Source organism: Aythya fuligula, chromosome 1, assembly GCF_009819795.1.
Source record: "Aythya fuligula isolate bAytFul2 chromosome 1, bAytFul2.pri, whole genome shotgun sequence".
In the NCBI taxonomy this organism is placed as follows: Eukaryota; Metazoa; Chordata; class Aves; order Anseriformes; family Anatidae; genus Aythya; species Aythya fuligula.
In genome coordinates this window covers 32,353,374-32,376,784 of record NC_045559.1, presented here as the reverse complement: position 1 = coordinate 32,376,784, position 23,411 = coordinate 32,353,374, and the positions used below count along the sequence as shown (strand labels likewise).

The following is a 23,411-nucleotide window of genomic DNA, read 5'->3' as shown; positions in this document are numbered from 1 at the left end:
ACTGTGTCGGATCAGCTGCCACTTCTGTTGCTAGCTAGCATGGAAAGAGCATATATCAGGAGGTTATTGTGACTCAGAAAGGGGTTTTGAATAAAATGATTAAAATACAAATATGCAAATGTTTTCTTGTATAAAATGAATGGGTTTCTGATACATTGATCTATTTTGCTAGCTTACAGAAACTTATAATTTTATAGTCACAATTAAGGGGATTTCCCCTTTTTCTCTTCATGATGCTTTGATTTTTTCTGCAAAGCTATACACTGTTTTTGCAAGCTCCAGCATGCCTGGCTTACTAACACAGAGAAGGAACTGTAGAATTCCATCTGGTTCTCATATGCAGAGCAATTGACCGTCAGCAATAGTGCAAAATTTGTACCTAGAAAATTAAGGAATGTTGATTAAGCTTCTTCGCAAATTCATTAATATTTGTTCAGGAGGATTGAAGTATTATGTACTTAATACTGAGCTGTTTTGCTTACTAAGTTTGATCTTTTCACAAAATTGGCACTTTTTTCAGGGCTGAAGGAGTGGCACCACCTTGCTTTAGCTGCCAGTGGCAGCTCAGCACACCAGCCTCAGACTCTGCCTCCCACATGCCAGAGGAACTCTTTTTGCATTTAATGTGGCATGATGTGGTTGAATGACATGATTGGTGTGCACTCGTGCTGAATTACATCTATGCCTATTGAACACGTCATCTAATCCTTGCAGGAAATCAGAGGAAAGGGTAGTCTGGAAATCAAAGCCCAGCTCCAGTAGGCCATCTGGGGCAAGGCAAGTGTGTCAGTACTGCAGAGGAGCAGGAGACCTCAGGGGGACAGAACAGGCACTTATAAAGGAGAAAAGAAGAAGGAGATTTCTTAGTTCATGCAAAACTGCCTATGTAGGCTCAAATCTTTTTCTTCAACAGTGAAGCAATGATTATTAGAGCTTAGGGATATGGTTTAGTGGGGACTGTTAGTGTTAGGTCACAGGTTGGACTCGATGATCTTGAGGTCTCTACCAACCTAGAAATTCTGTGATTCTGTGATTCATTTACCATTTTTTTAAATACGTGTTTTAGAACACAAAGGTGAAGAAATCCTTTGCAAAGGACTAGTTGCTCTTTGATGATAAATATTTGTGTGGCTTTTTAAAAATACAAATGCAAATAGAGCAGAATTTCTGTTATTCTGAGATTACTTTTTTTTTTTAATATGTGAAAAATGAAATAAATTAGACTACTTTCAGAACGCTACTAAAAGATGTCTGGAAGATATCTGTCACTGGATTATTTCCTAGAACCATGGCATTTATTATGACCTCTTGTAGTCAGCAGTCAGAATGTCTGAGTGTTATTTAACACTGTAGTGGAACAGTGTCTCTTCAGCCTCTGTTTTCTGGATTTCCTATGCTGAAATTATTTCCATCAACTTTTTTTTTTTTTTTTTTTTTTTTTTTTTTTTTTTTTTCCCCCTCAGGTCTTTAAATACATATGAAGATAGTATCACATTATAATGACAGACAAAAAGCATCATATACAAGCTTGTACTACAGAGATGAACCACAGTGTACTTTACTGCTTGTTTACCATTCTATTACTTTAGCAAATCCGTGTCTGAAAAAGAAAGGTGGTATTTTTATTTATTTAGAAATAGCACAAACTATTTTTGAGGGGAAAAACATATCCTTGCATTCATGTAGGTCAATAAAATCAGTGGAGCTATTTTAGATTTGCAAAGGTATAGTGGAAGAGCATAATTGGTGAATGTGAATAATTAGATCTGTGAATCCAGCATACTATCAGAACTATAAAGCTCAGAACCTCACAGAGTGGTAGAGGTTGGAAGGCATCTTCTGAGAACACCTGGTCCATCTGCCCTGCTCAAGCCAGGTTGTCTAGAACAGGATGTCCAGGGCTGTGTTCAGTTAGGTTTTGAGTACCTCCACAGATAGACTCCACAGCCTCTCCAGACAGCCTGTGTCAGTGCTCAGTGACCTTCACAGTAATATATATATATGTATACACACACATATATGTATATATATATTAAAAAAAAAAAAAAAAGAAAAGTGTTTTCTTCTGTTCAGGTCAGATTTAATGTATTTTACTTTGTTCACATTGACTCCTGTCCTGTCAGTGGGCACTGCTGAGTCTGGCTCCCTCTTCTTCATTCCTTCCCATCAAGCATTTATACACACTGAGAAGATCTCTCCAGAGCCTTCTCTTCTCCAGGAAATTTAAGATCTCAGGAAGCTTAACACTGAGACATTCCAAAAATGTTTTGGATGCTTTTCTTGTGCTGAACTCAAAGCCAACTAAAGGCACCGGCAAGGGCAGTCTCTAAAGGTGTGACAGGACCCATGACTCTAGCTGCTCAGACTCTGATATATCTTTCATGGTTAAGCTACAGCAATTTTCAAACTACTCATATACCATAGCAATATATTTGGCTTACATCAGTTAAATTTCCAATGCCATAATTGTTATGAGCTTTTTGGGCAGAACTTGTAAGCTGGGCAATATGCCTATATCAAAAGGGAAACCCTTCAAGTGTGTCCGTTGTACTGTGTAAATTAAAATACAGATTGCAGGAGTTGGACTCCTCAGAGTATTTTATGTCTACCTTTCCTTTCCTCCTTCCCTATGCCCTTTGAGTTGCATTGTTCTGTGCTAGCTGAGGAGAATTAGGGGATTCAGTGCATTGTGCCTCAGTCAGACTTTTAGTGCACCACAGTGCAGCTCCCTCCTAGGCTGGTTGCTTTTTAACTATTATGGACCCCATGCATTATGGAACTCAACTGGAAGACTATAGCTCTGGAGGCAAGGTATCAATGTATGAGGAGAATTCCAGTTAATGTGAACGTAACTCTGTTTTGGTCCTACTGTGTGCCTGAGGAAGGAATTATGAAGTGTTTAAAAAAAATTTATACATTAAAATACATTACGTATGTAGATTGTATAACAATCTACACTAAAGGAGAAATTGGGAACATAATATTGGTAATTTTATCAGTAGAGAATTAGTAATACTTTTTTTACATTGGAAATTTTGCTGTAGGCCATCTTCTGCTTTCTCCTATTCTGCTTACAACCTATTCTATTCTTGGCTGTCGGGGAAAGGAACCTATTCTTTTCCATTTCTTTTTTATTACATTCTTACCAGGGAATTCACAAAATATAAAAACTGTTCAGTGTATTGCTACTTTATTATTTGCACTGGAAATAAAATACATTAACATATGTTAGATATGAATGTTTTGGTTTTCAGACAGCTGGAAGAGGACAGATGTTCCAGTCTTATAATATGTCACTACCCAACTTCAATAATGCTGATTTCAACAGAATTTGATTAGTTGGGTGTTGTAAAATAAATACACACAAAATCTGGTTCTATTTATAATTACAAAAATCACCTAGGTTATGTGGGTGTTCATGTGGCTATACATTAATTTCAGTATGTTTTTTCTTAACAGTAGTTAGCTAACGTCACTGCATCATCAGATGTGTGTATTTATATATGTCTCATAATCAGGAGCCCATTGCCAAATCAGAAGCTTGTAGCTGATGTCCTGGGTTCTGCCTGGAACTTTTGCTCTGCAAATGTCTGTAGTACTAGTAACACTGATCTTTAATGGACATGTTTTCTGAATTTGGTAGAATTTGGCTTTAGTCAAACACCTCCAGACTGCAAATTTAGGAAGAAGTCACAGAAAAGTAGCAAGTGGGAGTCAGAGAGCACATAATGGAGTCAGCTAGAGCAGACTCCTCCTCCACCCCAAATAAACAAATTAAAAAATGAATTAGGGCTTGTTGAGATGTGCATTTTTGCAAGACCAGTTTGCACTGGACATGGTGGTATTAATAACAGGTTTGCCATATTGTCAAGGGGCATCTAGGTGAAAATTTGGCCTAGAGAAGACACTGCAAGGAGCCATGGGAGTGTAAAAGAAGGAGCATGTACAGTTTTCTGACTGTGCTTCGGTCACATGAAATTAAGAAAATGGGAAGGTTGTGAAGGCTGAAAATCAATAAATAAAATTTGGAAAATAAAAACCACCACAAAACCCTCAAAAATGTGATCTTGATTCCCTGGCAGTTTAAGGAAGAGATAGTAAAATATGAATGACATTGATTCAGTGAGCTTAATATAAAATGATGTATACTGTTACCCTTTATTTGTCTCTTTATAAAGATAACGATTTAAACCAGTGGCTTTCAGTCTTTCTCTGACTGTAGAAATCTGAATGTCTTTCAGTGGAAACGTGTAGTGAATTTATCCTTCTATTGTTTGGTTTACCTTTCTTAGCCATCACTTGCAGATATCTGAATTGTGGTGTAGAGACCTCCAAGCTGTTATTGATCACTGTTTCTACATTTGTCAGCTCATAAAATATTTTCTGTTTCAAATAATGGCAACTTTTGCTCATGTGAGACACAACTTCAAAATTGAAATCTATGGTGTAACTGTCCTTTCTCATGCTCTCCTCATCTGTTCCCTTCAAAAGTCTTTGCAATCCTCTTTTTTAGAAGTATTTCTGCAATTTGCTTAATTTGCTTTCCTCACTTGGCCCAGGGCTATATCTACAGCACTTGGCATGTTTTCTTGTCAATATAGAGAGTGTTTTTAGTTTTTTTTTTTTTTGTAGTATATTTCAATTAAAATAAAAGCTCTTCCCATTTGTTTAGGAAGGTAGTTGACCAGACTAAGTCTTATGAATAGTATTTTTTCCTAATAATTGTTGAAATTATTATTTTTGTTTGTTTCTTTGTTTGTTTTTTAACAAAAGTTCTGATACTTCCCTTGTTGCTCTTGCAAAAAAGTTTCTTTAGACTCACTTTTCAAACACAGTATTGATTGGTTTCCAGATTTCAATTTATTGTTATTCGTGACATTTAGTTAAAATCCCTTAAAATTATGACATCATGACATCATGAATGTAATTTGAAGATGCTATTAGGTATGCAGTTTCGTATTGTCCTAAGGTATCATGGTAGAGAACAGCATTTTTATCTTGCTTGTTTCTGATATCCAGTATTATATACAGTTGTGTTAGAATGGTAAAGTGACATTATTATTTGATGTAGTAAATTGGTGCAGAAAACACTTGGTTTCAATTATCAGATTCATATTTTGCTATCCTGAAAGCAAGGAAGATAGTGTTTTGAACTCATGTGGAAAACGGGCACATACCTTTTATTTCTAGTAGGTGAATTTTTGAAATACTTTGGCGGTAGGAAAGATAAAATGGCATAATTCTCCATTTATCAGTATTTTAACAAAGAGCTACAAATTCAGGTATTTCCTTACACTGTCTCATTTGTTTTTATATATATTCACTAAAATGCAGTGTCCTCTCTAGGCCAATTTTGAAGTCTTGAGAAGAGGGTGTTTGTTTTGTAGATGTTTTCATCATACTATATCTAGAAGCTTAATAGGTTCTCAAGACACCAAAATGAGAAATCACATGAGTAGAGCATAGAAAAGGTAACAGTCATGTAAATGGATGTTGCAAAGTTCTCAAAGATGCTGTTTAACAGTAGTAGAATATCACTTCAAAGTGCTTAAACCTTGTATATGATCTTTTGCTGCTTTGTGTGTATAGAGTTGGTGGTATTGCAGAAGCACATAATACCACATACTCATTTTGCATTGCAGAGTTGCTCTGAAGAAATGTGGAAAGTAATAAGTACATTTTAAAAATAGAAATTTAAAATAGACATAGAAATAAATAAAAGAATCATTTCCTTGTTTTCATGCAACAATTCAACCATCTTTCCAGTTCACCCATTTCAGACAGCTGCATTTTGGTTCCTGTTTCCAGTGTGACATCTTGAGCTCCATGAAAACTCAATGTAAGGAACAGGTTGATTTCTTACAGCGTGAACAAACAAATTAAAAATCTTTGCCTTGGCTGCTGTTGTTCTCTGAAAAATAGTCTGTATGTACTTTGCAACACTCTTTCATCATCTAGAAACCTATTTATTAGTATATTTACCAGATGCTGTTTAAAGCAAGTCTCAAACATTTTTCCTTCTTGCTGACAACTGATCTTAGACAGCAAGAGACCTGTCCTTCATTCTTTCCAATAAAATTCCATGTTTTGAAGTCTAACCTCTTTAAAACATATGTGGACAAGTCTTATGATCTGTTAAAAACAGTCCTAAGAAAGTCACTGAAATAAAATATTTTGTGGAACACAAGAAGCTCTCTCCCTTGGAGGATGACAGCTTTTTTTTTTTTTTTTTTTTTTTTTCTTTTTCTCAAAAGCTTGAAGGTCATGTTGCAAAACAAACTGCATTTGGCCTTATGCCTTTGGCAGTTCTTAGCATACTATCTACTTGTAAGTAGATGCAGAAAGCAAGTTTATTTAAGTAGTTGTACTTGATATTGTACTGAGATTGCACTGATTATTTGTATTAAGACCGTTTAAAACCCTTCTGTATGATGAGCCATTAGTTTAGTTACTGTACACACGAAAGACAATCCACTGTTCAGCAGAATTTGAAAACTGAAGTGTACATGTAAAAGCAGAGATAAAACACTAGATATATAAAGACCTATGTGGGAAAAATAGTGGAAAAATAGAAGAAATGGTTCATTCTCCTGTCAGACTTCTCTCTCAGGTGTGTCTGTGCCTGTCTGGTTAGACATTCATGAGCTCTGACATGGAGCTTTTGTGACTATGGGTGATGTCTTGTTTTCGTATTTGGGATTATGTCCTGCAGGAAATGCACATACTGAGTTACTGGTTCAAGATATGAAGGCAAAATTGTTTGTTTGTTTGTTTCCCCTCTCAAGATATTTGGTCCCATTAGTTTAGCTACTAGAATGATTAAAACTTAGAGGGAAGAGAATTAAGATACTAATTTGACTTTTTGATATAATTCAGTATTACATGTATAATAAGGTTATCTTGTATCTTGAAAATACATTACCAACATTATTATATGCTCTTCACTTTTTCCATGAAATACTGAAGTATTCCCCATATATTGAGCTGATGTGATCACAGGCAGTGGGAGGTGAAGTTAAATTAATTTTCTAAGTCCTGATAAAGTTCCCTTTGACAAAAATGTATTGTTCCGCAGGAAAGGTGGCACTTGTTTTTCCTAGGGTACCACTCCAAATTTTTTATCTGTCAAGTTTGATCATCATAATTCCACTGTTCCTGTTTGATTCAACTAAATCTGAACTAGATCTCTGCAGCTAATAAAATTAAGGTCTTTCCTAATAATCTCTTGGTAACAAATTCAAGAATTATTCAATACAAACTGGTATTTTTCTCTTGGGTTTTCAAGAACATGAAAAAATGAAAAATACTGAGAAAAAAATCCATAAAGTTCATAAAGTATGTTCTCTTAATGTTATTCGACCCATTCCAGTAATTTCTTAGATTCTTGGTAATGAAAAAGATGAACCTATTCATTTAAAGATGAAACTTTTTATTCTGTGGCATTGAATCTGCAGAACCTTTTGCAGATTTGATGATAATAGACTACAATTGAAAATGAAATATTTTCTTAAACCGTTCATTTTGACTCTTATTTTCCATAGAAAGGTAATGGTAGACAAAGAAAAAGGAAAAAACAGAACAGCATGAGTTGGCTGATGTGTCATTGAGATGGAAGTATAGCAGCTCTCTTAGAAGCTGACATGCTCTGTTGCCGCATATAGACAAAAATAGGTGGTTGCACGAGCATCCAAATTCTGAGTCTAATGTCTGGAAAGGTCTGCCTGAGGCAATAGGACTGTTAATATACATATATTTTTTTTTCCTTTCCCCTTTCCCCTTTCTGTTGGTGAAATCAGCCACTCTGAGGCTTTCGTTAATGCACTTCTATACTAAAAAGGAATAGTCACATTATCAATTTCTGTGAACACCAGTTTAATGTTTTCCAGTAACTGGGTCAAAGCATCAACAGCTGCACTGTGGAGAAATTAGCTATGACACAGCAGAATCTGTGAGCATCTGCTCAGCTGCTTTTACATTTTTAAATATTTCAAGTCATGAACTGACTTTTGACAGTTGACACTGACTTTTGACCCTGTTGTTTGGGAACGCACAATGGATAATAGTAACTTCTAGCAGCCTTCAGAAGTAGGAGCATGATATTAGGCGTACATAGGTTTATATTTAAAATTATGTTTTGAAGATTTCCAACTCTATTGGTAGCACCTGATTTTTTTAGATTAATTTTTGATTAAATGCTATTTGATAATGAATGTTGAGAGAGAGTAGATAACAAATTTGGAAAGGTGATTTGCATAACTAAATTTAATCAAGATTTCAAAAAATGTGTTTACCTTACTATCTTTTTAAAAAACCTTTTGCCAAACTAATGCTAAGGACAGCTTAGGAACATTAAGTAGAGTTCTCTGGGGTGTTTGTGATTATGCCAACTAATCCTGTAATTTCAGCTCAAGTGAGGGAGGAAGGATGATGGGTCTTAGAAGAGGACTGGGAGGATGGGCAGGTTCCTTATGCAGGAATGAAAATAGGTAAAGGAGGAGGTGAGAGTGTGAAATTCTGCTCAGTTCTTTCATGGACCTAGTTGCTTCTATACAGGTGCTCTGAAAGAAATGAGATCTAACAGCAGCTATAGATATGGTACTCCATCTGTGCACTAATCCATTCCTGGGAACTTCTAAACACATTAGACTGGCCTGTGCAATTGTGCAAATAAGGCTTACTTGTCTCTTACAGTAATATCCAATTTAACAAAGGGCTGCCATTTGGAGTGGAAGTGAAAGTGCTTGGATTTGGGAGGAAAGTAAACATAGCAAAATAGGCAAAGCTAATGGAACTAGATGAAGTCAGGTCATGGGATGTTGTGCCTTGTCCACAGAGGCATGTGCAGCAAATTCACAGTGCAAAATTGTATGTGTCTGAAGAAGTTGTCTGGGCAAAGGAGAGTCTGGCTAGGAATGGGGCCATCTGTAGTGTTCCTGGTAGTCACTCAGATATGGGTGTATTCTGTGGGTGATTAAATAATGTTGGGGCAAGCTTTTGATCCAAAATAAAAACAAAAAATCTTTGGAAGTAACTGCATTTTTGATGCAGAAGTTTTTTGTAACTTCAATGGCTTGAGTGCATGGAAATGTCACTTTCAAGTTCCTTTCCCAGAATTACAGAATGGTTTAGGTTGGAAGGATCCTTTGGAGTTCATCTGGTCCAAACTTCACAAGATTTACAATTTCTTGGTAAACTGAGTAGTTTTGCTGTTTTCGTTTTTTTTTTTTTTTTTTTTTTTTTTTTTTTTTTTTTTAAGTGCTTTTAGATGAAACAAATTGTAAAATCTCTGAAAGTGTTGCCTTTTAGAGGAACTTGCCTTTTACTGTTTCACTGTGTATCTAAAAGTCATCTGTGGCCTTAAGGCCATCACCCCAGCAAATATACTTAAAGAATTACATATCATTGGCACACTCTACTTTTCCATGGTAAATCTGGGGAAAAAATGTGGACAGTATCCCAATGAATAGCATACTTAATTCCTCCCTCTTCCCCTCTATTTGAATTCTCTGTGAAACCAGATAACAGTTGCCCCATATAAGCACTGTTGCAGGAGTAGCTGCCCTCCTCATGTTCATTGGTGGTCTGAACTTAAAACATAGAAATGGAGAATACAACCTGCTTTTTATAATGTTAAATTAATGCTGATGGTGGCAACTACTTACCTCTCATGGATTTATAACAGTGACTAGAACATGTGGAGGCCCTCAGCAGATCCTTACTGCTTTCAGAAATTCTCAACACAGTCCTGATCAATTCACCACACTTTATCTTACATATGGATCCCTGTGACTTGAGGCTTTCTGATGGTTGTACTTGTGAGAGTAAGCATGTGATGAAGTAGAAGGTGTTTTAGGTAGGTGTCTGCTTATTTTTCTGCACTGCACCATTTTTCTACAAGCACAGTTCTTCAGAAAAGCACCCTTTATAGTTAGCCTCTAGCAATACCCACTGGGAGAAGGTGAAACTGAAGCAGAAACTTCCCTGTCATTAGTCATTGTCAGGACCTGATCTACTTGAACCTTTAACTAAGACACAACTATGTAACTGCTTTTAAGAACAGCTGACAAAAGGAGTCCATCAAAAGATGTCTAATCCCACTTTAAAGAGGATTAAGTGGGCATGCAGCATTTGCATAGGAATTCTTTTGGTCTTGCAGACTGTTGTGCTATTTATAAACCTTTAATGTAATTGTAATACAATAGTCATATAATATAATTAATGGGAACTTTAATTGCTTTTTGTCTCTTGACACCCTCTAGCACTTTTGTCTTGGCATTTGATTTTATTACTTGACATTTTGCTGAGAAAGTTGTTTTGAGTACTGGGTGGCCAACACAGTTAATTTGGCAAAGGGATGGACATTATGATTGCATTAGTTAAGTCCAAGTTTTCAAAATCCTATGTTTAGAATCCAAAATATTCCGGTTCTGTTTGACAAACAGAATATGGTTCATTGCTCTAAAGCCAAAGTTGTGCATGTCTGTCAGTATAAATATTTTGGCTGCCATATTTAACCAAGTTTAAGTATCAGTAGCAATAATGCCATCATAGAGAGAAGCTGACATCAAACACAGCATCCAGATTCCCTGTGTATAGATAAATTCTCTAAAATAGTCTAAAGTAGTAATTTTTTTTTCCCCTGCAGATGTGAACAGAGTTTCTAATTTTATCTTAATTATTATTTGTTAAAATGCTAATAGCATTGTGGATGCTGACTAGAGGAAAGAGGAAAGCAAACCTAGGGTCAGTAAATATGAGGACACTGCAGCTGGTCTCTCTGAATGTGTGATTATAACATACATTTCCAAGTATTTTGATCCTGCAGCCTGAAACTGAAGAGTGTTGCTTATGGTACCTAATGCTCTTACAGTATTAGTAGTAAGTAAAGCATCTTCTCTATTGTTTTTCTTTTTGTTCTCAGTACAATAGAGACATCCAGCATTTCTGGCTAACAAGAAACAAGATACAGATAGTAATTGATTCTTTATCATTACAAAATTAATTATTTTATTTTATTTTATTTATTTATTTTTAAGGAGGAAGCTGAAGCATATTCATATATATTTTCAACAACGATTGATTAAAAAATTTAGCAATAATTTTCTCCAGCTTGAAATCTGAAATCACTGTGAATTGTTGAGGGGGATGGCATGAAATGAAAGAAGTCCTATTACAGACTGCAGTTACAGAGGAACTTGTGCTATCCAGGAAATAGACAAAACAAAACAAAACAAAAAAGTAACACCTGAATCCCTGCAAAAATAAATGAGAAAGGGGTGAGAACATGCCTCACAATGGCATGGTAATTGAGAGAGACAATTTGTGGCAGGTGAGCATTATCTCTATGTGCATACCACACAGAGGTTTGCAAAATATGATTAATGATACTAAAACAATGTCTCAGCCTTGATCTCTGAACAGTGGAGAACGTAATCAGGGAGATTCCAAGGAGGAGGCTGGAAAATTAAATGAATGAAATGCTATTGCTTTGCTATTGTTTTGTTTGTTTGTTTGACAAACCAATGTAGTTGGACAAAGTTGCAGAAACATGGAATTTTTTACCAGAATTAAGGTGTACATTCATAACTACTGATGCATTTCACAGAACTTCAAGTTATATCTGCTACTCATTAGCTGATTATGAATACAAGAAAATAAAGTAGTTTGAGGAGTTCACCAGTGTTCCAAACCTTCTGCTTTCACTTGGTGTTAAGTCTGAATCAAAATCAGCTAAGCACAAAGAAGCGTACAGGCATTCCTCAGAGGAAGGCATGAACAATCTAGGTATCAAAGGTGATACACACATAAGTGAGAAAATGTACAAATGACATATTGTGAAATCAGTCAACAGATGGTGAGAATTAGCTGGGTTGTGGATTTTGTGTAGACTTTTTAAGGACACATAAATGCAGAGGGAAAGTCTCATTTGGAGGCCGATAGGAAGAAAAAAGGATGGTGAAAGAAAAGTGGTGGCTTGACAGAGCGTTGGTAATTCATTGAATGAACACAACAACCACTGGGCTCCTGAAAGATTCCTTTTGCTGGATGAATATGAAGATGTTGTGTTAGCACAGTCTGTTAAATGATACTACAGGGAATAGTTGTATTATTACTACTACATCTGCACAAATTAGTCATGGATATATAAGCAAACCTTCCTAATAACTTTTTAGACCCTGTGCTGCTACCTATTGTTTTAATATTTGATCACCCTATGAATACCAGTAGATCAAGAGTAGTTAAACTTCCTAGCAGGTTTTGTAGACTTCCTGTTTCACCTTCTTAGAAAATTAAGCTTTGAATAATATACACTGTTTTAGGTATGTTGTAGGGGGATATGGAAGTTTGAGTGTGGGAGGAAATGGTTTATGTGATCCAGCTGTAGAGAAATCCTGCATAGGCAATAACTATGAAGTTGTGGAACAACTAATCATCAGGTAATTTCTTGACTATGACTCAATCTGTTGGACTAAAGGAATTAGGAAGATGAAACATGTTATGTCTCCCCAGAGAGATACCAATCACAAACTAATCACAGTATCTTGGGAAGCATCTAGCCAAGCAGGAATTAAATCTTCACCGGACTTTCCAATTACACTGTTCTAGTCCAGATGTTCATGTTGTTGAAATATCTTTATTTCTGAAGGAAAATAAAGACATGAAGTGCCAGCATCATGGGATATGTACTGGCTGTGTCAATTGCTGGCAGGAGGCTGGAAAATAAAGGTGTTCTGAATGTAGGTCTATCTTAGCAGAAAAGCAGAGGATAAGAAGATTAGTACCTTTATTTTACTAGAAATCTTTCCAAGTGTGCTCTGTGGACAACCTGAATGTAAAGTTCCTAGAAATGTTCAAGTGGCTTGACAAAAATCTGCTCTTTTCTATCTGTCAGGATGTCTCCTCTGTGGCCAGCAAAAGAAAAGAGGACTAGAAAAGAGAAGCATTTATGAGGGGTCTGGAGAAGACAAGACAGTGTGCACTGGCAAACTTAGACCATTACTAAAACCACTGGTATCTGTTGTGTTAAACATTGAGCTGGTGCTGGTGTAGATGAAGTGCCCATGTGTTTTTTGTCAGCTAATTTGATCTAGATTAGCACATGTGAAAAGAAAAGAAATAAGTGCTGGTGCTCTGAATAAGAGCTTCTGGGTCTGACCTTGTTCTTTCAGATTCTTAATGGCAGGAATTGTCTAATGATGGTGGAATCCTTCAGGTTTTACAGAAAATGATCAGGAAATAAATAATTGAAATACAGTTGATTTTGATGACTTCAAGAAGAAATGTCCCTTTGGACTGTAGTCTTAATAAATTACAGTCCATAAGAAGACATGTTAAGCTTGTACTCAGATTATTCAGTTTATTCTTATTATTTTAATTTCACTTTAGTTATCATGTGTTTATTTTTTTTTCTCATCTTAAACATAGTTTGATCATTTTGTATAGGCAAGTTGCTGATACCTGGAGGATCTATAGCCTTGCTGACAAAGCCACAGCAAATTCCAATAGTTAGAAGTTTTGTTTAGGGAAATTCAATTAATCAGGTGTAATTTTCTAGCTGCTTGGTGGTCAGGAGTTATGGTGGCATATCAAGGAGTGAATGTGGGGATGTTAACATTGCTTGGACTTTCTGAGACCTACACAAACATGTGTCTTTAGCATACACACTGCAATGACTTTCAAGCCTTTGAGAAACAATCTTCCACTTGTGTATGAGACTCAAGAGAGTCTGTCTGGACAGAGCAATCTCTCACAGCCCTAGGATTTGTGAGTCTCTGTTCATCATCTTTCTGTTTGTTTGTTTGTTTGTTTTTTCAAGGCTTTATGGAAAAGAGTTGCTTTTCTTACTTTCAGCATGTGTTTGTGATACTGTAGTGCTGCGTTATGATAATTTAACATTCTGAAGCTTCAGAGGGCTGATGGTGGAATGAAGAAATGACTTCCTGATGTTGCAGTAGGCTGGATGTGTTCAGGCAGTTTTTCTATGTACTTTATTTTCTAAGTTTCTCTGAAGAACCAGAGGTTTACCCTGTTGATAAAGTGATGGGATTCAGTGGACTGTGATTTGAGGTAGTATGGATACTACCATTTAAAAAATAAATAAATAAAAAAATATGCCTCAGTGGTCTCATTAATATGCTATGAGTATTCTGGCTTCAGGAGAGAGTTTTCTTCTGTGACAGAATGACTGTGATCTTGATATCTTTTGTCTTTCCTACAAATAGGCATAGGCTGCCTGTTGGAAGTGTAAGGATGTGTTATCAGTCCATTGCCATTGTCTGGTCCTCAGGCATTGCAATACTTTGTTTTTTTTTTTTTTTTTTTTTTTTTTTCTTGTCATATGTAGTTGTTCTTGAAAGCCTGAAAAGTGTGGGGCAAGGGAAAGGGCTTAATATATGAGTATTTCAGCTTCGTGTCATGGCCTGTAATATATAGGAGGTCAATATATATATGACTGGATGATTGCTTTCTCCTGTCTGGATTCAAGATCTGCTAGTCCCCTGTAAAGATTTATGTGGATTTTTTTTTTTCATGTATTCCTTCCTTCTAGAGGAGCTTGAGTAGTTTTTTTTTTTTTTTTTTTTTCCTTCTCCTTCTTAGTAGAGGAAAGAGGCATTGTATCATTGTATTGAGCTTTCTAAACTCTTTGTGACCTCTCTTTGTGGATACTGTGCAAACCTTCTCATTTGGTTAGCCTTTTATTAAAGACCCTTATTAAGTCTGACTGCAAACTCTGCCATTCATGAGATCTGGAGTGTTGAGCTTACTGTGATATTAATCCTTGAAAGGGTTGTGTTGGCTTATTTCACACAAGATACTTTATTTTATACAAGATATTAAAACTAATATTTTGAAATTTGGAAGGAAAAAAACACTTTTTATTTTTTATTTTTTTCACTATGTCTATCACTTCTTTTTCAGTATCAGTTCAAAGACTTGGCTTTTTACATGCTGACAATGTAATAAGAAACTTGCAAAATCACGGAGATGCAAGTAATAAAATAAAATAAAATAAAATAAAGGAGAAATTAACAGCAGTAATGGTAATTAATGTAGGTTACGCGATAAAAACTCTTGTACTTTCAGAGATTTTAAAATTGTCTACAAATTTTATAAACAGAATAGATAAATCAGCATAGATTTATCTAAACAAAATAGATAAATCAGTCTGTGAATGAAAAAAGTCTGTGAATTGTAGTACAATTAACTTACATCTCCAAATGAACAATTAGCAAATTAGGCTTCAAACAGGTAATCCAGAACTTTAAAGCAGTAGCCTACTCCTGTTATTTCATGACTATGCTTACCTGATGAGCCTTGACTGTGTCTTAAGCAGTAGAGACAGACATTAGATTTTCTGTACCTAGCATCTGTATTACTTAGCCTTTACACTTTACATAAAGTAATTACAATAATAGACCCTTTTTAAAAAACAGGGAGGTTGTTTGCTTTGAGGGCATTTTACATAAGCCTTAAACAGCAAATAGGAACTTTGATGAGAAGTGTGATGTGAGCTGTGTCGGCACGCTACTGGAACTCCTAGTATTGCTGGGCTGTAGGAGTGGCAGGTTGCCAGATCATGGTGTAGCAAACAACTGATGTGGGTAGGTTTGACCTATGGAGGTTTGATCCTACTTCTATCAAAAAAAAAATAATAAATCATTGAAGGTCTATTCCTGTGCAATAAAATTAATATACATTAATATAAAGTAGAAGTAATGGTAAATAGCTGGGATAATCAAGTTACAAATATGTAAGTTTGAAAGACCTGTGTGGGGTGGGGAAACATCCAAAAGCTGTGATAACAAATAGTAAACATGTTGCTTCAGTGATTGCCCTTTCTCGTACAACATTCCTCTTCAAGACATTGGTTATCTGTTAATGTCACTCGTGCTGCTCTCACATCTCTATTCTTTTCACCTCTGAGCTTTTAATAGGGCTGCTTAGCATGGCTTCCCTCAGCTACATTGCTTCTGGTCCCAGCTGTGTTTCTGTGCTTCTTTCCTGCCAAGGCAGGCAGCCACATCTTCCTTGTCATGACCTGTGATGCATCTCTTCTGCCCTCTCAGCTGCTATCAGTACTCCATCATCAACTTCACCATCCTTCACCTTCTATTTATACACACTTTTGTGGTTCTTTTATCTTTTTCTCCTCTGATTTTTTTTCTCTGTGATATCCAGACTCCTGCAAGTGTGTTTAGGATATTCTTGCAGCTGACTCAATTTTTAAGTTTTTAAATGCAGTTATCTGTAAAACAGTGTGTCAGTTCTATGAACAGAGTACTAATACTTTCTTAGAAAATCATTATGTTTTTTTTTTTTTTTTCTCCTGAAGCGGTGTGCATATTTGAAGGCAGAACCTACTTTGAAGGACAAAGAGAAACTGTGTATTCAAGCTCAGGGGACTGTGTTCTGTTTGAGTGCAAGGTAAGAATATTGTTGATGGAAAAAAAAATTTCTTGCATGTTAGAAATATCAAAGTCCTACTGAATGAAGCTGTTGAAATAGAGACAGGTCTACACTAGGAAATGGCAACAGAAAAGGCATCTAAGGCATCCTGTGTTTGTTTTGTCTTACTGAGTTCCCCATAATATTTTGCAAATATATTTGCTTTGCATAGCTGCAGCCTTGATTACACAGCTTATCAATTGAGCTGCATTCCTTCCTCCTTACATATCCTCAGCATCACCAGTAACAAACCCCACCAGGCTACATTATGTTTCTATTTACATGTGCGCAGTGCTATTGTTCACATTTGTAAGCCCAGGTACAAGTGACGCACAAACATGATGGGAACATAATTTGGACTCCAGAATAATTTTTAGTGGAAAAAAATGATGAAAAAGAAGGAAAGGCGGGGGGCACATCAGATGTCTAGTTGTCTTTCTAAAGTTTGAAATTGGGAAGGGTTGTAGTTTTATTTGTAAGCAGAATGTGCCTAATACTGCTGGTCTCATCCTGCTGCATGAACAGAGATGCTCTTGAGGCCACAAATGCACTTTAAGGGCAAAATGTGCCCCAGGGCATGGCTGCAGGTTGAGTGTTACCCAGATGGCTGCAGTGGTCCCCGGTTTGCCTGCCAGGGTGCAGGGATGGCGTGGAAATACCTCCGGATAGGAAACCACATGCTGCGGTGCAGATCTGGGAAACTGAGCATGCATTTCCAGTGCAGAGAAATGGGGGATATCTTCTGTGAAGCTGCAGCTGCAGCACAGGTTTGGGGATTTAACAGCCATGCTTAACACTGTACAAACTCTGTGGGGCTGCAGGAAATCCAGACTGCTAGACTCAATAACTGGTATGAAATCCTTTTTAGCTGCGAAGGTCAGAAATGTATGGCAGGTTTGCATTGGCTTCAGAGCCAGTGCTCTGCTCTTGTTCCTGCCTAAAGTCTTCCTCTTTGGCACTGTGGAGCCTCTTGTGCCTTTCCTGCCTCCTGGAGGGAGGGGGCTCTGAGCTGTCTATGGGATTGTTTTCTGGAAATTTCAGAACAGTTTCATGCTGTTGTGAAAAAGTGTGTTTTACCAAGTACAACTGGTGAACCTCGTCTTTCTCTCATTGATTTTCATCTGTTTGAGCTTAATTCCCTGAGTAGGTACTTTGAAATCCATTGCAAAAGGAAAGGAGAAGATGGCCAAAAATAATTCTGAAAACTGATGGTTCAGTCATATGGTTTTCAGGCCTGTGTACTTGTATTTTCAACATGGCAACTGGGACACGAATTCTGTGATTAACTCACAGCCGTCAAAACTTACATGATGTTGCCTTGTGTTTCCTGCAGCTGTCAGGTGCTCTATGAACAAAATGCCTCTGTTGCCCATGCTAGTCTGCATTTTGTTGATGATACTTGTTTGCAAGTGGGATGCCTGCTTTTCCTGGTAGAAATGTTATGCAGCAACTTTGATTCAAATTTTCATTTTTTCAAGGTCTGAAGTACATATTGGTTCTGATGAGCAGGCTTGTGAACCATTTTTCAGAGCAGAAAATCCCCATATTGCAAAATCTGTGAGTCAGCCAGGAATTCATAGGTTGGCCCTATTTTAATACCACCAGAGTTCCCATAAAGGGATATAATTAGTAACCCAACTCAATAAAGACTTGACAAGAATGGCACTAGCACAGATTTCATTCTTGAAGACTTATGGTGAAGTTAACAAGGCAATGTAGAAAATTTCTTCTTTCAAGTTACACATAATTTTAAACATTATAAATCACAGTTCTATCTGCTATAGATAGGCTCTTTTCTGTTTAAATATTGCAAAACAAGTGGAAGAAACATTCTCTTCCAAGTTAGAGTCTGCAAAAGAATAAAATGTAATCCAGACTACCCTGATATTATTTCTATCAAAGGTTATTTTCTTCATTTTGAAGGATTGTTGTTTTTTGTTTGTTCTGGTGTACAGTATGTGTCAGCAGCTGGTTTGATTTAGTGTGTTTTCAGGCTCTGTGCCACGAATGTTTAATGTAAAATTTGGGTGGCAATTTTGATTTCATCTTTGTATTTTCTGTTCAAAGATGATTTAAAATCAAATGATAAACCATACAATAATACATGTAATAGCATATGCATGATTTTAGGCACTTTTCTTACATGTAGAAATATAGGGTCCTGAGTTCAGAGAGCTCATATTTTAACCAGATTGCTGATCTTATGGTAGATGCCTCTGAGGAACGTGTTTGCTATGATTTCTGTCTTTTCCATGAGAGGACCAAAGCACTTCAGAACACATTATTTAGGGCCTGAGAGAGCCTGAAGGTGGTATTTCTGTGGTAGCCTGATTGCCAAGGTAGGCATTTCCCTGTGGTCATACTACAGTGCCTGTGCGTGACCTGCACTAATGCCTGAAGAGTTTCAGATACCATCTTGGCATTGGACACTTCCAGATGCTGATAAACATCTAACTGGGAAATGCTTTGTTCCTAATAGGGAATCAGTGCCTGTTTCCTTCTGTGTTACTACTACAGTGTTGAGATCAGAGGTGTTCAAGTTTTATTTTACTTGCTGGATAAATACAAATCTGCTTTAGAGTACTCACAAGGAGGACCCTTGATTCTGGAATCTGCATCCTCAGTTTCTGAGAAATAATTGTTACTCTTTGAGGCATAGTTTTAAGATAAACTTTTGAGGCATGTAGCTTTACAGCTAAGGTCTGGTTCCTCATTTTTGCTTGCTTGGGAAGGTTTTCACATAGAGTAGTTCCTGATGCTTTTATTGTGCTGTGCTGTCCTTTCAAATAGTTTTCAAAGGTACCTGGAATTTGGCATAGTCATTTTTTGTTTGTACATTATAATGCTAAATCCAACTAAAGTTATCATTTATCTTTATTTCTTCTCCCACAATATTAACTGATTGCCTCAATTTGACAGGACCACAAAATGCAGCGTATTCCAAAAGACAGTTGTATGACTTTAAACTGCCCAGAATCTCAACAGATCCCCTTGTCTCACAGTTGCTGCAAAATCTGTAAAGGTAAGATAATAGTAGGATATATATAAGCTCAGTGTAGTTTTATATTCTTATAGATTACAAGACTTTGTGATCTTTTTGAATAGGGCATTCCTGTACGTTATGATCACAGCAGATTTTGTGAAGCTAAATGGATAACATCTTCATCATGACATCTGAAAATTATTTGTAAAATGTCTAATATTTTAAATCCCGTGAAAGATGTTTGCTGGCTCTTCTGTGTTTCATTCTAGCCAAAAGTGGGTGAAAAGTCAAAGAAACCATATGCATAATTAGTGACTTTCTATCCTTCACCCCATCTAGTGTCAAAACAAAATGATATTGGAAAAACGTCTGTGTTCCCCAGCATCCTTCTGAGGTGCTTTGAGTTGTCTGTTTTGGAGAACAGTGTGTGCTGTGCAATTGTTCTGAGGCTGGCATGCATTGTTTACCTGTTTGGGGTTGCAGAGAAAATAATTCTGTGCTTCTAGTGCCAAGGAGAGCTAGAAAGTTTTAATACATGTTAGATTAGTGCTTTCTGAACATTTTCAATCCTGCCTGAAGCATGCTAGTATAGCCCCTTATGAGCAATATATTTTATTCTTTAAACAAGAAGCTGCTGCATGCATTCAGCAGCATTATACAGCTGACACATGAGTGTTAAGAATCTTAAGGAAAACAAACAAACAAAAACCATCGTCCACTTCCTTGATAAGACTTACATTCTTAGTTATGTAATGCCAAAGTCTGATACAAACCAATAAAGGCCAGGAAATCCCCAAATAAGACTATTGCCTTGTCATTAACTCAGGCTTCAACGAGGAAGGCAACAAAAGGGCAAAGAGTATATATCACCATGGCCAAAGGTTGCTCTTGATGCACACTCTTTTGCTGTCATCAATGAGTACTGAAGAGCCTCTAATGCTAGTAAAAGTGTAAAGCTTTTTGCTTCTCCATGTCCTGTTAGATAACAGCATTATGGTAGTTATGGTAAATCATAACATATAATATATAAGTAAAATAAGCACAAAATTAGTAAAATAATAATATACTAGTCAAATCTCTTTATCCATAGCAGGAAAGACAGAAGGGAAGTCACCTGCCTCTGATATCATAGTAGGTCTGTGATGTTTACATCATGATGACCATGTCACTGGGTCGAAGTACTAAAACCTTCTGCCTTTATGTGCTCTTCTTTCTGTTGTCCTTTTTTGCTTTGTTTCTGTTGATTAATGCTGTTTGTGAACTGCCCGAGTGCAAAACACGCCTTTGATCTGACCTCCAGGCAGATTCTGCCATTTGCATTTCTGACTTACTCATATAATTTAGGCATAGAAGCAATTCTACATCAAAATATGAAGCAGAAGTCAGATGGAGTGATGATAAAAATAATCCCTACTGCTAACAAATACATGTTTGATATATCATAACAGGCCAGCGTTGCAGGAAAATTCCAGCTTGCTTTCTGGAGTTGTTGCTGTTACAGAAATCCTGGTCCCCTGACCTATGTTGTCCACTTCTCCTATGGGGGATTTTGAAACAAGAAATAATTATTGGCAAAGACCAGTGAAGTACTGCTGCTTGACCAACTCTGATGTTTCAGTTACATAGCAAATTAAATTGCTGAGAAAATAGTGAAGAGGACAAACTTCACACCTTAATAGATATGGAAGTCTGGATGCTTCAAGTCAGTTACTACAACCAGATTAGATTCCATATAATAAAGTCTGAGTTAATGATGTTCAGCAACATTAGATTTCATGAGAACATACACAAGGTATTAAAAAAAAAAAAAAAAGCATCTATTGAGTTGAAAGGCTCACTCTAAGTCTTTTAGTCTAGAAAAGAACTTCAGAATCTGAAAAAAAATCATAATTAAGGTGCAGTCAAAAGCAGTCACACTCAGGAAAAATGGAAAGACAAAAATAGGAATACAAGAAAATAAGAAAGGTTAAAAGGTGAGAATTTAAAAATAAGTTTCTCTGAAATGGAAAGACAGAGGCAATCAGGGAAGAGTGTTCAGTCAGTAGAGCTTGAAAGGAAAAGATAAGGGAAAGAAAAAAGCAAAACAAGTCAATGGTAATCAAAGACTTCTAGTTAAATGGGAAAAGATTGTAAATACACTTGGGAATAAAAATGCTGAAAAAAAAAAAGGATTGGGCTAATGCCATTAGTAAATGAACTACTGAATGTCAAAGCTACAAAGCTACTGAGCTCTTTTACAAATGTCTGACCAGAAAAATAAAATAATATATATATATATATATATATATATATATATATATACACATAATTAAGAGATGTCCTGTAAAAGTACTTAACAATGACTAGGAGACTATAAGGGGATTTAAGCAAGCCACCTACACCCTACCCAGCTGCCTTCAGATCAATGCCATAACCTGCAATTGAATCGAAGACCTAGAGACAGTCTGTTCTTGTGGCCTTTACTACTCCTTTCATCATGCTTGGTACAATTTATTTTTCAGAATCTCATGAACAATAGAAAGGTATTCTTTGACCTGACTAAAAAAGATACGCCTGTCTTTGACAGGGGTGTTTTATAATCCCTGGATTCTTCTTAACCCTCAATCATATTTGTTTCTGAACAGGCCATGACTTTTGCACTGAAGGACACAACTGCATGGAGCATTCTGTCTGCCGAAACCTGGATGACAGAGCTGTCTGTAGCTGCCGAGATGGCTTCAGAGCCCTTCGAGAGGACAACGCCTACTGTGAAGGTAACACCTTGTAAAGATGCTTAGCTTCCCTGTATTATTTACTGCAGAAAGAATGTATTAATTCATGAGTAGTCAAAGTGATGTGCCTATTAAATGGAATGAATTAGATATGCAGCATATTAATCAGCTAAAATAATTATCTCTCCAGTTAAGGTGTTATTTATTTATTTATATATTTATTTATTTTTTTAAAATTCTGGTAAGTGTAAAAGTTGCAAGTTGCTATGGTTGAGGTCTGGAATTAGAAACATACTTCCATAGGAAAGTTTTCCTTTATTTTCATAATATCCAGATATTCAGGCAACCTTAATGTCAAACATCTAAATGGCATTTCAGTATGATAGTTTCTTTTTTCACCACTGTCTGTTCCTATTCTCTCAACCCAGGAAGTAAGTAAATACAATACACTAGATACTAGTATTAATTACACACTAGCTAGTCATACTGAGTGATGATTTGTAATTTGAGTGACTCTTTTGGTATCAGGGAGCAACAAACTACTTAATAAGAAGTGATGCTTCTAAAATTTGTAGTTTTAAATTCTCATGTAATCCTGTGAAAGAAAAAACATCCTCACTGCTGCAGCAGAAGCCATAGTCCTCTGCACGATCTGCTTTTGTGCTAACTATTACTCTTTCTTGTGAAACCCCTGATTCTGCAAGCCCCAAGCACTGGTATCACATACATAATATCAGTGTGCTATCAAGTCATTCTTACAATAAAGCTTAAGTGTTGCCAGTAGCACGGTCTTTGACTAATGAGCAGTTTGGTTCAGATTTAGCCAGCTGAATTGAAAATTAAGCATATGTGAGTAGAGTCTAAGGTCCTCTGTAGTCCCACCTAATACCTGGATTGCTCTCTGGTGATGTTCAATTAAGTGGGATGGATTGTGGCATTTTAAGACAGTTTCTTTGGCTGAACTCTGCAAAAGTTAATGCCTGCAGCTTACTTGAATTAGTAGCTGCATTAGCCTTGGTGGTAATGCTCATCTGTAAATTTAGATGCGAGAACTCCTGTCTGTTTTCAGGAAAGGAGTGTGTTATTAATTCAGCTTCACATACATCTCTGCTTAACTTTTATGGTAAGCCATTTGATGGAAATCTGTTAAAAGAATTAGAACTAAGTCATAGAGAAACAAATCCCTTGCCCCTCATCCTGTCCCAGAAGACATCTGACATCAGGACCAGTTGTATAGCTTGGTTTGCAGCATCAGCCACTTTTTGCCACAC

General features: G+C 36.5%; 1 protein-coding gene across 1 annotated transcript in view; it reads left to right on the top strand.

Annotated features, from left to right (window-relative positions):
* Window positions 1-23,411, top strand: part of NELL2 (neural EGFL like 2) — a 145,889-nt gene that overhangs the window by 48,209 nt on the left and 74,269 nt on the right. The window contains exons 10-12 of the mRNA XM_032207525.1: window positions 16,334-16,425; window positions 19,366-19,468; window positions 22,054-22,182. Of these exons, the coding sequence (XP_032063416.1) occupies window positions 16,334-16,425; window positions 19,366-19,468; window positions 22,054-22,182 (324 nt within the window). The remainder of the gene's footprint in view (window positions 1-16,333; window positions 16,426-19,365; window positions 19,469-22,053; window positions 22,183-23,411) is intronic.